At 35.3% G+C, this 15,972-nt stretch overlaps 1 protein-coding gene and 1 long non-coding RNA gene across 5 annotated transcripts in view; one reads left to right on the top strand and one right to left on the bottom strand.

Moving 5' to 3' along the window:
- Window positions 1-6,619, top strand: part of LOC116161942 — a 79,037-nt gene extending 72,418 nt beyond the window's left edge. The window contains exon 3 of the long non-coding RNA XR_004143456.1: window positions 6,497-6,619. This is a non-coding gene — a long non-coding RNA (uncharacterized LOC116161942). The remainder of the gene's footprint in view (window positions 1-6,496) is intronic.
- Window positions 6,620-11,746: 5,127 nt separating this feature from the next.
- LOC116161908 lies at window positions 11,747-15,468 on the bottom strand. 4 transcript variants are annotated; one of them, XM_031475405.1, is made up of 3 exons: window positions 14,143-15,468; window positions 13,779-13,955; window positions 11,747-13,744 (listed from the first exon to the last, which is right to left on the bottom strand). In XM_031475405.1, the coding sequence occupies exons 2-3, from the start codon at window positions 13,946-13,948 to the stop codon at window positions 12,292-12,294; spliced, it is 1,623 nt and encodes a 540-aa protein (XP_031331265.1). In that variant the 5' UTR covers window positions 13,949-13,955; window positions 14,143-15,468; the 3' UTR covers window positions 11,747-12,291. The 4 variants fall into 4 exon arrangements, with proteins under 4 accessions (XP_031331265.1, XP_031331266.1, XP_031331267.1 ...); XM_031475406.1 differs by having other exon boundaries at window positions 14,175-15,468; XM_031475407.1 differs by having other exon boundaries at window positions 14,639-15,468.
- Window positions 15,469-15,972: the final 504 nt, after the last annotated feature.

The following is a 15,972-nucleotide window of genomic DNA, read 5'->3' as shown; positions in this document are numbered from 1 at the left end:
TAGTATTATCGATAGTTAGGTACCTAATACATTGGCAACTACAACAATAGAAATCGTTCAAAACTGTAATGAAAAAGAGCACAAACACCACCTGAGCTGGTTAGGTAGTAATCTTCAACTTCAACACTTGTATCTTGTATCCTATTGGCTATTGCATCTATGGTGCTAAAATGAAGCTCACATTGCAGTAAGGAATAGGGATGTCAAAACCCTGCAATACACTTCCAATCTAAGTAAAAAGTATTTATAAAATTCTTGCTCGCTGCGTGCATTCATGGAATATAAGTGAGGTTACGTTGTATTTTGTATTCCTTTTAAATAGACCATGACATTTGACACTTGACAGTTCTAATTTTTAGTTCGAAGTTCGAATATTTAGAACCAAATCAATCGTAATCTATCAATCTTTTATCAATTATATTCAAGTCGTAGAAAAATTATAGTACATAATTCGAGTGCTAATGCCTATTACGCACTCGATTTTATTACAACACTCGCTCGCTGCGCTCGCTCGTGTCGCAAAATACTCGTGCGAAATAGGCTTCTTAGCACACTTATTATGCAATATACTATTATACATGTCATATAGTAACAAACAACGCTCCCATAATTAAGGTATGTTGTCTGTACCAACGTACATAAACAAATCTATGAAAATACACAGCACCTGGAATTATAGCCATTCCCAAATATAGTTCCTGTATTGCGATTGTTTACGGCACAACTTGTGATGAAAATACACCTCATACTTCGCGTAAAGTTTATCCTACACCTCATTTCCACAAAAATAAAAAATGCGCTGTTGTGGTCACTTTGTCCATTCGTCTGTTCGGCCTTTTACGGCTGTGAAGCTCTTCGGTCCCTTTACTGTAGCTTAGTTCGGTCCAAATTCGAGTACTGTTCGCTAATTTATCATCCCACTTACAATACACATAAATCTGCATTGGAGGCCATACAGAGAAAATTTTTAAAATATTTGTATTATAAAACCAACGGTACTTACCCTATAAGAGGTTTTCATCATGATGAATTATTGACAATGTTCCAGTTTCGTTCCCTTGATACTATGAGAATTCTTAGCGGTATCACATTCCTGTTTAACCTGATTCATAATCATATTGATTGTCCCGAACTCCTAAACCATGTATCATTTAAAATACGTCATGGTGCAAATCGTCACACAAATACATTTCATTACCCTATTCCTCGAACTGAGATCCTGTTTAGTTCACCTATCATTTCAATTTGTCGAAAGCTTAATTCAGTATGCCGGAAGTGTGATATACATTTTAGTAGCTTACCGACAATATTAAGGCATATTTCACAATAAAGTATGTTGGACAATAAATGATTATTACTAGATCTTTATCTTTTTTTTGCTATTTGGTTTGTTATGTGTCAAGGCTTGCACCAAGGAACGACCCTTCTGAAATTTTACAGTAGGATTATTCTTATAAAATGAAATTGAAGTAGAGTAACACATTAAAAATGGATTGCACATCTGCAACGCTAACTTTCTTATTTGTGAACGGAGTTTTCTGAAAATTTTACTGAAGATGCTTGAAACTTGAAACTTTGACATATGCCTGGCGTCGCCGCCTCTCCCAGGATTTAGTCAACTGTCGTGAGGATGCGTCCCTGGTAGGCACTATCAGGGACGTTTCATCACTATACTGGTAGGCACTATCAGGGACGTTTCACCACTACTTTGTTGCCATCGCGCTGGGCCGCGACATATGCCAAACAATGTGGTGGAGTTTGTGGATTGGGGGGGTTGTGGGGGGGCGGCTAACTGGGTGTTATCCGACCCGAACGGGTACGGCCACAGCTTCGCCACTGGTATTCTGCCTTAGAGGGAACTCTGCTTTCTAGTGATAGCTTCTTCTTCGGGCGTTCATTTGTTTCCGATGTTCCTATTCTTTGGTATCGTTCCCTTCCCTGTTTTTCTCCCCTGTTCTTCCTCTTTTTATTATCCTCTGCCTGCGTTATTTTCTGTGGCTCCCTCTTCCTCCTCCTCTTGGCTACTGGTGCTTATGTCTGATTCTTCCTCCAGCATTCTTCTGCTTTTTTTCTTCATTTGATGCTTGTCTCTGCTCCACTCTTCCCTTCTTCCCATGGGAATCCCCGAGGCCGTTACCGTTTGGTCTATGGCGGTGTTCCACGTGAAGCAGGGTCGACCTACCTTCTATTCCGAGGCACATAGATTCTTGGCAGCCCGTAGGATATAGTCTTTGTTCCTCCTGTTTATATGTCCCCAGTATCTAATCTGCCTCATCTTCAGTCTCCTGGTGATCGTCTTTTCCTCTAGTAATTCCCTTATCTGCTTTCTTGTAGGGTTGCTGTTTTCCATCAGTATCCTGAGTGCCTTTCGCTCCGCCCTCCTCAAAGTTAGTCTGTTACTTCTTGTTAGCGCTGAGGTGTTAACTCCGTATAAGATTGTCGGTGCTATGATCGTGTTGTAAATCATCATTTTCAAGCTGTCCGGTATTTTCTTCTCTCGTATGAAGTTCCGAATTCCATGTGTGATTCTGAATGTGTTGGTTATTCTGTCTTTCACTGTACTGTGCCTGCTGAGTGTGCTGCTTATGTACGCTCCCAGTTATTTAATCTTGTGCTTCATAGTTATCTCCTTCCCGGCTATTGCGATCTTGTCTCCTTCTTTATACTGGGTGTTGCTTCTTGGGTCCCTTATCATCATGTAGCTCTTTTCGTTGTTTATTTGTGAGTCGACCATTTCCAGGTATACCTCGCTGGTTTGGACGAAGTCGTCAATGTCTTCTAACTTACCCGCGATTACGAGTAGGTGGTCCGCGTACGCCAGTAGTGTCGGTAGTTGTAATTGGTCGCTTGTGTTGGATATACTCTCGCTTTTTTCTTCAAATTTCTCCACCTCAATGCCTCGGCACTTCTTGATTACGATTGCCGCACCTCTGCTGGTTCTCTCCTACTTACCTCCACCTATCCACTAGTCGTAGTTCCTTGTCGCAGCCATCCCCCTTGCTACTTTGGTTTCTTGTAGACTGGCTACATCTGTTCCTTGTTTCCTTAATTCATCGTCAATTAGCTGCCTTTTCCTTGGGTCGCTTGCCCCTTGCACATTCCACGTGGCTATCCTCATGCTGCTGTCTCCTTCAATATCTTGACTCTTTCCGGACACCATACTAAGACTGTATTCGTTAGGGGCATCGGCTCCTCTCGCTTCTTCGCATTCGTCTAACACTCGCGTTCGTCGGTATTCCTCCTCTTCATCTTCTAACTCCCCTATCATGTTGTCTGCCCGCATCACGCTAGCATAGTGGTTCCGGACATTACTACTCCCTAATTTGTATGCTAGGTGGCAGTGACCTGTGGCTCTCGTTGTTGCTCTTGACAACATATTATAATTATTGTGATACTGCACCACCATGTGTGATATATCGTTGTAACGAGAAAAAAAAGACGTAATCTGAAAATGTCGAAACTTAAAATAGCGCCAATAGGAAAAACTAAAGACGTGTTTCTCCGTCATCTTAAAAGTTATTAAAAATATAATGCCATATTCGAAATCTCCATTAAAAAGTGTCTGAATAATGTGTTAATTATAAATGTCTAATATGATTAGTTTACCATGAAAAAATTAAAAACGAAAATCTAAATTTTTAACGGGTAGAGTCCTTTAAACTAAAAGCACCGTGTTACCCTCAAGATTTTTTATAACACTGAAGCATCTTTTATCCGAATTCGTCTTTTATTAATACTGTGCGATCAAAAATGAGTTGCTGTCGAGTCACCTTTGGAACTTTTGTTTACATGGGAAATCGCACTTAACTTAAACTTCCAAAGGCGCCTCGACAGCAACTCATTTTTGATCGCCCGTTATTTTATTATGAGAGAAAAATGTTTCTCAAGGTTGGCGTAGGTAGTAACTATGGTAATAGCATCACAACATTCGGTACGAAAAATTAAGCAGCGCACTTTAAATTGTGTATAAAGGACCTTGCGATTGACGACGTACTTTATAAGAAACAATGAATTTTATAGGTAACTTAAGAAACGAGTTTAAATGAATCTTAGAAACGGTTAGAATGTCAGTGTTGTGTTATACAAATACTTTAAACATTAAAAACATGTAATTGATATTATAGCCAGAAGATGACCGTTGGTCGAAACTAGCCGCTTTATGTCATTTTATAATTAAAATTAGTATAGGGGAGGTTTTGTGTTTAATTTAATGATTCAATTTTACATCAACCCCATTTCGAGTTCATCACACCATGTATATCACCGATTCAAACGTTACATAGTTCGATACGCACATTCAGTCTGTTTTCTGTGCTGTTTTTATTTATCAAAACCGATCAGTAGTTCCGGAGAAAACTCCATTTACTGAATCTACAGAGCCAACAGGCAACAGTAATAATTATTCTAAAAAAACAGAAAAAATTTAGTTATCAGTCTATTAGGTGTTCGAAATGACCACCACCAATTAACAATTTCCATGGAACATTAAAGATATTCAATTTACGACATTAAATCCTTGTATTTCTCGTTTATTCTCTTCATAGCCTTACATGAAAAACCCTTGGAATTTAATTCAATTCATATTTACAATCGAATACAAAGGAATTGTTGCCATGCTTTTATGTCACATATTTTGTGTAGTTCGCTGCACTCTACGCTTAATGTTTTCAATTTTTCTATTCTCGTTTTATGAATACCTTCTATCATAGTGTAAGTTACACTAAGCTTCTGCTTCTATCTATCACTTACCCCGCAAACACCATTCAAGTTCATTGACTGCTCAGCTGAGTTATAGCATTGAATGGTTATAGGTATCGTAAGTGGTAAGATGTCCCAATTAAAAGTTATACTCCTAATAAATGTTAGAATGAGTATGCTACAACAGCAATGATCAACTTTTAAGTTAAACTAGACTTTCTTTTCAAAGAATTTTTGTGTGTGATGCTTTTGTTGCCGAAAATAACCGTTAAGACCTTATGTAGATTCTTAATTTTGTTTGCGATAAATTCATTCAATTGCCCAAGCTTGTTACAAAATATTCCATACGAAGAATTGCGTCAAAACATTCATGCATTGATTATGTTGGTTGGCAACCCAAACACTCACAGATGATTTACTTAAATCCAAATACTTTGAAATATCAATGGAAATTGAAACGAAAATTGGATAAAATCCAAAGATAAAATGTAATGACTTTTATGAGATTCAAAAACTAAGTCTCATAATGATAGTTTGGGACATTCCGTATAGAAATAATATCTCCATCAAAATGTAATATGGAAAAATGAACCAAAAGTCTTTTCTTGGAAACGTGTAACCAATAACCTAATACAAAACACATAAAGAAATGTGAATTAATCACAATATTGGGATAGGTGAATCTACATTTTCAGTTTATAAAAAAAATTAGACACCTTGCTATATCGTTACAAAATTTAATCGGTTTCCCCAGTAAAGAATAAATTCGAGGAAGGTTTTCAACATAAATCATCAAATGCGATTATACACTACGGCAGCAGTCCGGAAATTTCACGCAAAGGAAAGATAACTTCATTACAGTTTAACAATATAGCACCGCAATCTGCATATGGTATTTTCTTAATCCCATGAATTAATGATCAGCACGCTGCTGTAACCCTTTTTGTTTGCTAACATTAAGATAATCACTCTAGGCGACGCGACTTAATGGCGTTTGTGTTTTATCTTTGTAGGTACTAAATTTTCAAACAGCGGAATAAAATTATAGCGAAATGAATAGGAACCATTTTTGTCATTTTTCTGCTTTGGAGAATCCTGTACGTATGAGTTATTGAGGAAACGTATTGTATTGTATATGCACATGCTATTTTAAATTTACCTCGAAATTTACTATCGTTTTCTTAATACTATTTAATTTTAAAGGAACATTAAATAAATTACTTATTATAAAAGACGATAAAGGAATGTTTCCCCTTATCATCGTGTAAAATATATACAGAACTTTATGTTATAGCAGAAGCCATACAAATCATTATAAAACTTTTGAAAATTTGTAAGTAGTGATTTAGACGTCCAAAATAGCTAGCTTAGGTTCTGCCGTTTGTATTCTGTACTGAAATTCATTTTACTTCGTGTTTCGCGTCCAGTTTTTAATAAGAATTTGGAATGCACAATGATTATTTCACTTTATCAACCCTTGCGTTAAAGTGATTACTTTATCTACCTTTATGGTTAAAAAGACACTAATGCCCGTTTGCACCGACAAACTTAAGCAACCATTGTCTCAATAATCGTTGCCATGGATTTTAAGGGACGCTTAAGCTAAGCTCCGCTTAAATTTGTCGGTGCAAACGGGCATTAGTCTACTTATTCAAACCTATTAAAATGTCAATTTAACATATGCAATAAAATAAATATATTTATTTAGACAGTGGGTAACAATTCATCAGCATCAGTTAAGAGAATAAAACATCTTATTAATTATAATTATGTAACTCAATTCTTATCTTTGTTTCAGATGTGCAGCAGTAGAAGGGAGGAACGGATGGGTAAGTTAACAAGTACTCCTTCACATGCTCATAATAATAATACGGAGGGTTACAAATAGAGATGATTCATAGTAGATATCCTTTTTTAGCGCATTTCCACAAAAATAAAAAAAAAATGCGCTATTGTGGCCACTTTGTCCGTCCGTCCGTCCGTCCGTCCATCCGTCCGCTAACTTTGCGACGCTACTAGTTTTTTATCTTAAGAGCTATTGTTCTACTTTTTTCGCTATTTGGTTCGTTATGGTGTCGAGTCTTGTACCAAGGAAGGAATTTTTTCTGTACCGCTGACAAAAAAAGTTATTGTAAAAAAAACAAAAAACCGTTTTTTACATGTTCCATAATTTTACACTTTTGCCGTTTATTAACGATCCTAGAGATCGTTTATAATTTTTCATTGCTATCTGTCGCCTGCCGGTTGGTCTCTCCGTCTGTTCCTTTGTCTGTCTGTCCATCTATCTGTCCGTGTGAACGATAACTTTGTTTAGAAATGTTCGAACGCTTTTACATCTCCGTGAGTTATGAACTGAATTGCATGAAATTCAATATGGGCATAGATTTAGCCATATAATACGCAATGCCAAAAGTTGGATCGAATCGATTCAAAATTCACATTGCCCTTTTCGCATCTCGACCATTTATAAACCGAATTGCAAACTTTTTTACTTATAAAAGTATTTGAATGAAATTTGATACATAGGCACTTGTAATAAACGAAAATCAAACGCCAATTTCAAAATTTGGTTTTGCGCATGCGCAGTGGCAACTTTTTTATTTATGGAAGAATTTAAACGAAATTTGATACATAAGCACTTCGAATAAAGGAAAATCAAACGCCAATTTCAAAATTTGGTTTTGCGCATGCGCAGTGCCAACTTTTTTTATTTATGGAAGAATTTAAGCGAAATTTGATACATAGGCACTTGGGATAAAGGAAAATCAAACGCCAATTTCAAAATTTGGTTTTTGCGCATGCGCAGTGCCAACTTTTTTATTTATGGAAGAATTTAAACGAAATTTGATACATAGGCACTTGGGATAAAGGAAAATCAAACGCCAAATTCAAAATTTGGTTTTGCGCATGCGCAGTGCCAACTTTTTTATTTATGGAAGAATTTAAATGAAATGTGATACATAGGCACTTGGAATAAAGGAAAATCTTGCGCCAGTTTCAAAATTTTATTTTGCGCATGCGCCGTGCCAACTTTTTTATCTATGGAACTATTTAAGTGAAATTTGATACTTAGGCGCTTGGTACAAAGGAAAATCTTAGTTTATTAGTTAGTTATAGTAAATTAGTTTTAAAATTTAGGTTTGCGCATGCGCAGTTCCAACTTTGTTATATAGAAAAGCATTGAAATGAAATTCTTCTCATAAACTGAAATTGAAGTAGCACGTCAACAATGGATTGCCCATGTGCAACGCTATCTTTCATATTTGGGGCCGGATTTCTACGATTTTAACAGAAGTTGCATCTTACAAATGGGAAATGAATGCAAGTGGAAATGCGCTTTATGTAAATCGTTTACGATTACTTTTTAACTTGTTTTATTTCGCGGCGTTGGTGAAGTATTTCTGAACTATATTTATACTTTTTTAATTTTCAGCAAGCTCAGGTAAATTATTAGGAGATAATCTCTTTCATTCCCTTTTTCACGGGTATTTAATTATAGTCAATAATGTGTAATCAAAATTTAGACCAAATGTTGCTCCAATATGGGTGGAGGAATTATGTAACATTCACAATTCGGTGTATCTATTCTTAACTATTCTATTATTATCTATCAACGGAAGTAATGAAAGAAATTACATCTCTTTGTAATAAAATCTACGAAAGTGGGCTGTGGCCAGAGGACATTCTCTGTTCCGTGACTCTACCTAAAAAGCAAGATGAAAAAAATGTTCAGAATATAGAACAATCCAGTGACACATAGCAAAGATCTTATTGAAAATGTTGAATAGAAGGCTTAACAAAGTTATGGAGGAGAGAATATAGGAGAGGAACAGTTTGGTTTCATAAGGGGAATGGGCGCGAGAGACAGAATAGGAGTGGTGAGAATGATCGGAGAAAGATATTTGTAAAAATAAAGGCATTTTGTGTAGCTTTTGTTGACATTCTAAAGGCATCTGATTGGGTAAACAGGAAGAAATTGTTGGATGTGATAAGGAGGAAATGTGTCAACTGAAGAGAAGACGACTTATACGACACTTATATATGAAACAAATAGCTAAAATCAGAGTTGACTGTAAAAAAACGGATTAGTTTGATATCGGAAGAGGACTTAGACAGGGATGCTGTTTATCACCAACTCAGTTTAATTTATATTTAGGATACATGGCGGAAATGTTAGAAAATGGGAAAATATGGCCTGAATATTGGAGGGAAGAGGATTGTTAGTACCTATACGATTTGCGGATGACATTGCTGAGAGTGGAAAGGAACTTGAGATATTGTTAAAAGAAATAGATGAAATGAAAACAGTATGGCATAAAACAGTACGGCATAAAACACAAATTTTAGCTGTTGTTGGAGGTTTGTTTGATAACGGAATCTGCTGCTATCTGCTTTTAAATGGCCACTACAAGCGTCAGCAGGAATGTTTAATCCGAAATGAGATAAATCGGCAACGCAAACCTAATTTTTTTACCTCTAAGCCGACGTAGAAAAAATGGATTGGTGTACTGACATGTAAAATTATAGCCCTTAAAAAAGGCAAATTGAACTGCTCCCAAACCAACAGCCCCATTATATTAGTAAATGTGTAATGACTCCGCAGTTCATTATTAAAATAATAAAATTTTTGTTCATCGCAAACATAATGTAACGGAAACGCTCCAGACATGACGTCGCCTTTGGCGCTCTGGAATTTTCTAGGCGCGCGATAGTGGGAATGTTTGCAACGTATCTGGTAATTACGCGAATGTTCTGGACTTACATTGCTTGCGTGTATAAATGGTTGCGGACCGAACATCGCGGCAGTTTTACTATCGAACGAGATCGAGTACGGACGAAACATTGAGCGCGAAAATCTGATATAAATTGCGAAGTGTGTAATATAAATGGTCGATATAAATTGTACAGTTTTTGTAGTGTTTTGTTTAATAAATATTGATATAAATCGAACCCGAATTTATAAATCACGTTACAATAATCAACCCTATTTTTGTGTAGATACTCCGACTGCCAGCTGAAGCATTTTAAATGTAAAAATGCGAAATCGCATGATAGTAGAATCATTGACCATAAAATATGGTGCAAGAATTAGAGTGTACTGTACATTTGAATGTATCTGTTAACTATTCTTTTGTCTTTTGTCATTTTCCGTCTCTCATTTTTATACTTTTAAGGCTCGGCGCACACACCCGATTATTCAACGTGCGGTGCCGGAGTTGCGTTACTGGATACCTTCAGATATATCGTGCAATGCACATTATAGTTGTCCGGCACCGTTGCGGTACCGTACGACCAGCGTGCGTCAGTTTCCTACCGCAGTTCCCTAAGAACCCTCAACCGTGACGCGCTCGATGTATATTCACCACTTTCAATACTAGGTAGGTCATCGACTTGCATTATTAACGAGCTCCTAGCGAGTTTATATAATTTTGCCTTGTCTGTTCGTCTGTCTGTCTGTTAACATGATATCTCGAGAATAATTACGATACAATTTTGCCGATGGATTCAAATTGGATTCGTGAATTGGCAATTTAGGCCAAAAAATAAGGAGGGCAATCTCCGTTATATATGAACCGAATTGCAGGAAGTTCAAAATGAGAATAGCTTTAGCCATATAATACGAAACACCAAGCTATAACCATACCCAGGAGCTCGTTTCCTATATCCATGATTCAAGAATAATTATATCGCAAAGTAGTATTATTTTTCAAAAGTGAACTGTAAAAAAGCAGAAGGGATTGAAGTCTGAATATTAGAATGTTCTCTTGCGTGCAGGGTCTGAATAATTTATGGAAACGTCCGACAGCTTTGTATAAATGGGAGCACAACCGTAATATTAGTAATGCATGTAGGTAAGTGGAGAAACCGCCGTTGGCTATCAAGTCAGCTAAAAACTTAGAAGTGGACGTTTGTGTTGAGGCATCTAGAAATAAATTTTTCATTTTATCCAGGAAATTTCTGCGCTGAATTTAATATGTTGTTATTACAAAGCTTTGATGCTATTATAGGGAGATTAAATTTTCAAAGTTTGATTACCTGCCGTATATTAACATTTTTCTATCTTCGTACTTGGATATATAATAATAATAATAATAATAATAATGCATTTATTGAAAACAACTTAATATAATGTTCAATGTTCAAGATAAAAATAAAGAAAAATAAAATCATACATGATGTTCGAAGAGAACAGAGAACTTAAGAACTGCCTCACTTGTTGTTCCCAAATGGAGTGAGTTCAAGCAACTACTAAGTAGCAGCTTGGTCTTCCACTCAACCCAGTTTGATTACTAAATAACATTAATTATGGCATTACGAGTGAAAAATAATATTTTTTAACGGGACAAATAAATTATAATAAAAACAGAAGCTTATCAAGATTAATTTTTATTTAAGAGGTGTATTGATTAAGTAGATATAGTTTATGTAGTTGAATTTTGAAATGTTGTATAGGAAGTTCTTTAATTTCAGGAGGTATTGAATTATAAACTTTAGACGCGTTATAACTAAATGATCTTTCATACAAGGATGTTTTATGAAGCGGTGTTATAACTAAATTTTTATGTCTCAAGAAAAAATCACGTATGTTATGCCGAAATCGAAGCTTATTGAAAAGATACTGTGGTGTTTGGCGAGTAATGACTTTATGATATAAGCAAGCCGAATGCAGCATTCTTCTATTTTTCATATTCAGCCATCCTATTTCATTCAGTTTGCCACCAATAGAATTAAATTTTCGAATACCAAATATTAACCTTAGACACGAGTTTTGGATGCGTTGTATTCGTCTGCAGTCGACGGAAGTTAAACAAGGACCGTACACACAATCACAATAATTAAAATGAGATAGGACAAGCGACTCGCAGAGTATTATTTTTTACTTTTTTAGTTAAGCAAGACCGATTTTGATAATTTGTTTTAGATTAATAAATGCCTTTTGCACATTTTTAGATATATGCTGTCGAAACCTAAGTTCATCATCTATAATAAGCCCTAGGTTCTTAACACTGCTCTTAACACCCAATGGAGTATCCCTTATCAAATATTTATTTGAGATATATACTTTTCTCTTGTCTTCCGTTTGCCTAATAGCATAAGGTAGCATTTAGATATGTTAATTTGTAACCCATGAGCCTCTGAGTAATCCACTAGACTGTTAAGATCAGTGTTAATATGAACCAAGGCAACAGGCAAATCTATAGGCTTGAAACTGTAATGCAACTGAGTGTCATCAGCATATAAATGATATTTACAAAATTTTAGAGAAGATTTTAAATTAAAGGTATATATAACGTAAAACAGGGGACCAAGAATTGAACCTTGAGGTACTCCATTGATAATTGGTAAAGAGATAGATTGAGAGTCTTTTATTTTCACTATCTGGCTGCGATTAGTAAGGTAATTTTCAATTAAAGAAGTAGCAGACTCGTCGAAACCAATACATCTCAGGATTGACACCATAACATCATGTCTTATGGTGTCAAACGCCTTCGAGTAGTCAAGCATAATCAACACGGACAGTTCATCACTATCAGCACTGCTCAATATATCATCAGTTATATTTAAAAGAGAAGTTTCACAACTAAAACCCGATCAAAATCCCGATTGTGTCTCGGGGATAATATCAATGGATTGCATATAGCTTTGCATTTGAGTCATCATAATTTTTTCGAAAACTTTTGATAAACATGGAAGGATACTAATTGGTCTTAAGTCCTTATAGTCAGTTGGTGCATTTGATTTAGGTACAGGAATAACCTTTGCGGTTTTCCAGGAGTCTGGAAAGATCGAATCGATTATGCAGGAATTGATAATATGTGTCACGTAAGGAACAATAAAGGGACAGCAAAGTCGTAACATTTTTATACTCAGTTCATCAGTTCCAACCGCATTACTTTTGATATTTGATAAGATTTTTAATATTGCTTGGCCATCAGTTAATGAAAATTGAAAATTTGTCCCAAACTTTTGTGGAAAATCTTCGCAATAGAATCGAATAAGGTTGTTGAAATTAACGGTAGACAAAGATTTACTTGAATTTACAAATGCCTCATTAATTTTGTTAGGATCACTAAGATGAATAGGTACTTCATGAGACTCTGCTTTTGTATATATGTTAGTCCTATTTAAATCTTGCCATAACGTTTTATGTTTATTTTGATTGAGTCTAAATTCAATATATGCTTTTTTCTCCTGTTTAACTGCAAAGGTAGTGTAATTCCGTAACTGTTTGTAATAATTCCAATCAGTATCCTTAAGCGTTCGTTTAAACTTGACAAGGGACTTATTTCGTAGTTTAATCATAAATTTGATATTATCAGTCATCCAGGGAGGATTTTTTTTAACAATTTTAATAGTTCTAATGGGAGCATGAATATTGAACAACTCTGTAAGATTAGCATTTAAAAAGTGAATTTTATCGTTTACATCACGTAAATGAATCATTAGATGCCATGGAATAGCTTGCAAGTCAGCATCAAAGGTTTTTTGGTTGAAGCGATTAAAGTCCCGGTAAGTATGTAAATGGCTTTTCATTTCCACGTTACTGTGAAGTGGGTACTGACAATATATTAAACAATGATCAGACAAACCATGCGAACCAATTACACCACACTCAATGATTACCTTACCTTCACTAACCAAAATGTGGTCTATTAAAGTAGACGTTGTACGAGTGACGCGTGTAGGTTCTTGGATGATTTGTTTTAAACTGAAGAAGTCTATCATAGTTGTATACTTTAATGTATCACGATTATTTAAATTGAGCATATTTATATTAAAATCACCCAAGCACACTATTTCATCAGTAATAGGTAATACAGATACAACCGAATTTTCCAATTCACTGAGAAACACATCACATCCAAATTCCTGTCGCCTATATAGAATTCCAAGAGCTAATTGGATTCTATTTATTTTTAATAAGATCCATAACTGTTCACTGGCTGAGTGCGATTCGGATTGCTCTAAAATTGAAAAAACAAATTCACTTTTAACATATATACCTACGCCTCCACCTCTCGCTACGCGATCCTTTCGAATAAACCATTGAATAAAAACACTATATTCAATGAATAAACTTATACCCATTTATGTGAACTGCATCACTAGGTACTTCGGGCGATAACCACGTTTCTGTTATTCCTATTATGTCAAAGTTGCACTCAAATGCGAGATCCTTGAATTCTGAAAAATTATTACGAAGAGATTGGGCATTTAAGTGTGCAATTCCTAAAATATTCCTACTCATCTAACATCTGTAAACAAAAAAGGAATTAATAAATGACCATATAAAAATACAGTTTTTTTTTTAAATTTTGGTAATATCCAAACCGAATTTTGTAAAGCATAATTACAAGTAAATTTAATTTTAAAGACACAGAAAAATATGTAACACAAGTTATTTCCCAGAAAAGCAGTCATTTTTGGTTTAAAGAAGCAAACCTTATTGATAAACACATCATGCTAAAACTAACAGTGGGGCTATTGTTTATGTAGGAATGTTCGGCGATAACTTTGAAGAAAGCAGCTGCAGATAAATTCACAAATTTCCAACGAACGCACGTAACTAAACTACTATTGGCTTTGTGATGTATAAAAGTCAAACAAAAATTTAAAGACAATAAAATAAGAGCATTTTCTCCGTAATGTTTTGAAAAACAACAAAAAAAACACTATAGTGTGATAAACCATCACCGAAACTCGATCAGTGGACATCCCGAAGATCATTACTTGATTTTATTTCATAAACGCGGCTCTGCTCATTGACACGCATAAATATTTTGCCATTCCGTATCCACAAATATTTTACGTTGTTTTGTTTTTTAAACTCACGCGCCTTATTTAACAATATCTTGTTGGTAACCGTGAGCGAATCGTTCACATAGATGTAATTGTCTTGCTTTATTAAATTACGAAAATCGGAACCTAAATCACTTACTTTAAGTTCACGTTTAACTCGCTTTAACCTCATGAACTCTTCTTTATCTAATCTGCGTACGAACTTAATAATGATTCCCCTGGCTTGATCCGGACGATTTGCGTTTTTTCGCAACCGATGAGTAGTATCGATCATCCATCTTTCCAATTTAAACCCTATCGAATTGGCCACTGCTTGGACAACAACGGCAATATTTTCTCCTGGGGATTCCGGCACGCCATATACTTCAAAGATATTTTTCCGGGTGTACTGTTCCAACTCATTTAATTTTTCTTTAATCTCACTGTTTTCCCTTTGAAGAATTACGTTCTTAGTTTCTAAAGCTTCAATATTTTTTTCACAGGCTGTCACCGCATCGCTTAGTTTTTTGAAGTTGTTGTTCAACTCATCAATTTTTTCGTGACATAAATTGATCGACGTAGTTGTTTCTGATTGTACTTCTAAAACAGTTTTCAGTTGACCTATGATGTGTGCAAGTGCAGTTGACGTATTTAGTTGACCGTCATTAGGATCCACATCCACAGATGCTGGGATCTCATCTGGAACATAATATGATGAGCTGCCAGTGTTTCGTAATTTCGTATTAGATTCGATGCATGTAAGACATTGCCATTTCTCTTTGTTATCTTTCAAATATTGCAATTCCCCGATTGTTGGGTTCATGCAATTGATATGATATCTCTTCGAACACCTTACACATTTAATTTTTTGCTGAGTGGACGTAATATTAAATGTACACTTTTGACACACTTCAGACATGATCGTTGGTTTTTTTTTAGATTTTATAATTAAACTAAACACAGAGCGCTGAAAACACGTCCGCACTCGATGCCGTTATAAACGAATATATCTCTAATTACTTAGTATTTTTGTTTAATATCATTAAGAAATTTAATCTAAGCGTGTTTTTTTAAAGTTATTTTTTCAAGAGCATCAAATTTTAATAATCATAAAAAAACAGCCTTCCCACAAGGGATATTTTATTACGGTTTATATAAAAAACACGATTTTATAATATTTATAGTTTAATCTTAGGTGAGGTTCTTCTCTATGCCGTCCGGACTTGATTCCGTCAAAGATTTTTACCAGTACATAACAGGCAGTCAAACGTGAATTAAATAAACAGATACAGTTGAATATTAAACGATCGTCACCTAATTAACGATTTAATTATCATTTCAATCTTTCTTCCTTATTGCCATATCATCCATTTTGTATCCACCATTTTGTTTCTTCGTTGTCACTTTATCCTTTTGTTTTGTTGAATAGGTTTTTATTATTTTTTTTCGAAACTTTACACAGTAATCAAGGAAGGTTGAAGAACTTGAGGGAAT

Source organism: Photinus pyralis, unplaced genomic scaffold (assembly GCF_008802855.1).
Source record: "Photinus pyralis isolate 1611_PpyrPB1 unplaced genomic scaffold, Ppyr1.3 Ppyr1.4_LG10, whole genome shotgun sequence".
NCBI classification, from domain to species: domain Eukaryota; kingdom Metazoa; phylum Arthropoda; class Insecta; order Coleoptera; family Lampyridae; genus Photinus; species Photinus pyralis.
The sequence above is the reverse complement of the archived record's forward strand: the minus strand, read 5'-3'. Positions and strand labels throughout refer to the sequence as shown.

What these genes read in the sequence shown, in the direction of transcription:
- LOC116161908 (XM_031475405.1), bottom strand. Translation starts at nt 13,948, where the DNA reads ATGAGTAGGAATATTTTAGGAATTGCACACTTAAATGCCCAATCTCTT. An exon ending in GTTCACATAAATGGGTATAA is followed by an intron (nt 13,745 to 13,778) that starts GTTTATTCATTG and finishes TTTTATTCAATG; the next exon opens with GTTTATTCGAAAGGATCGCG.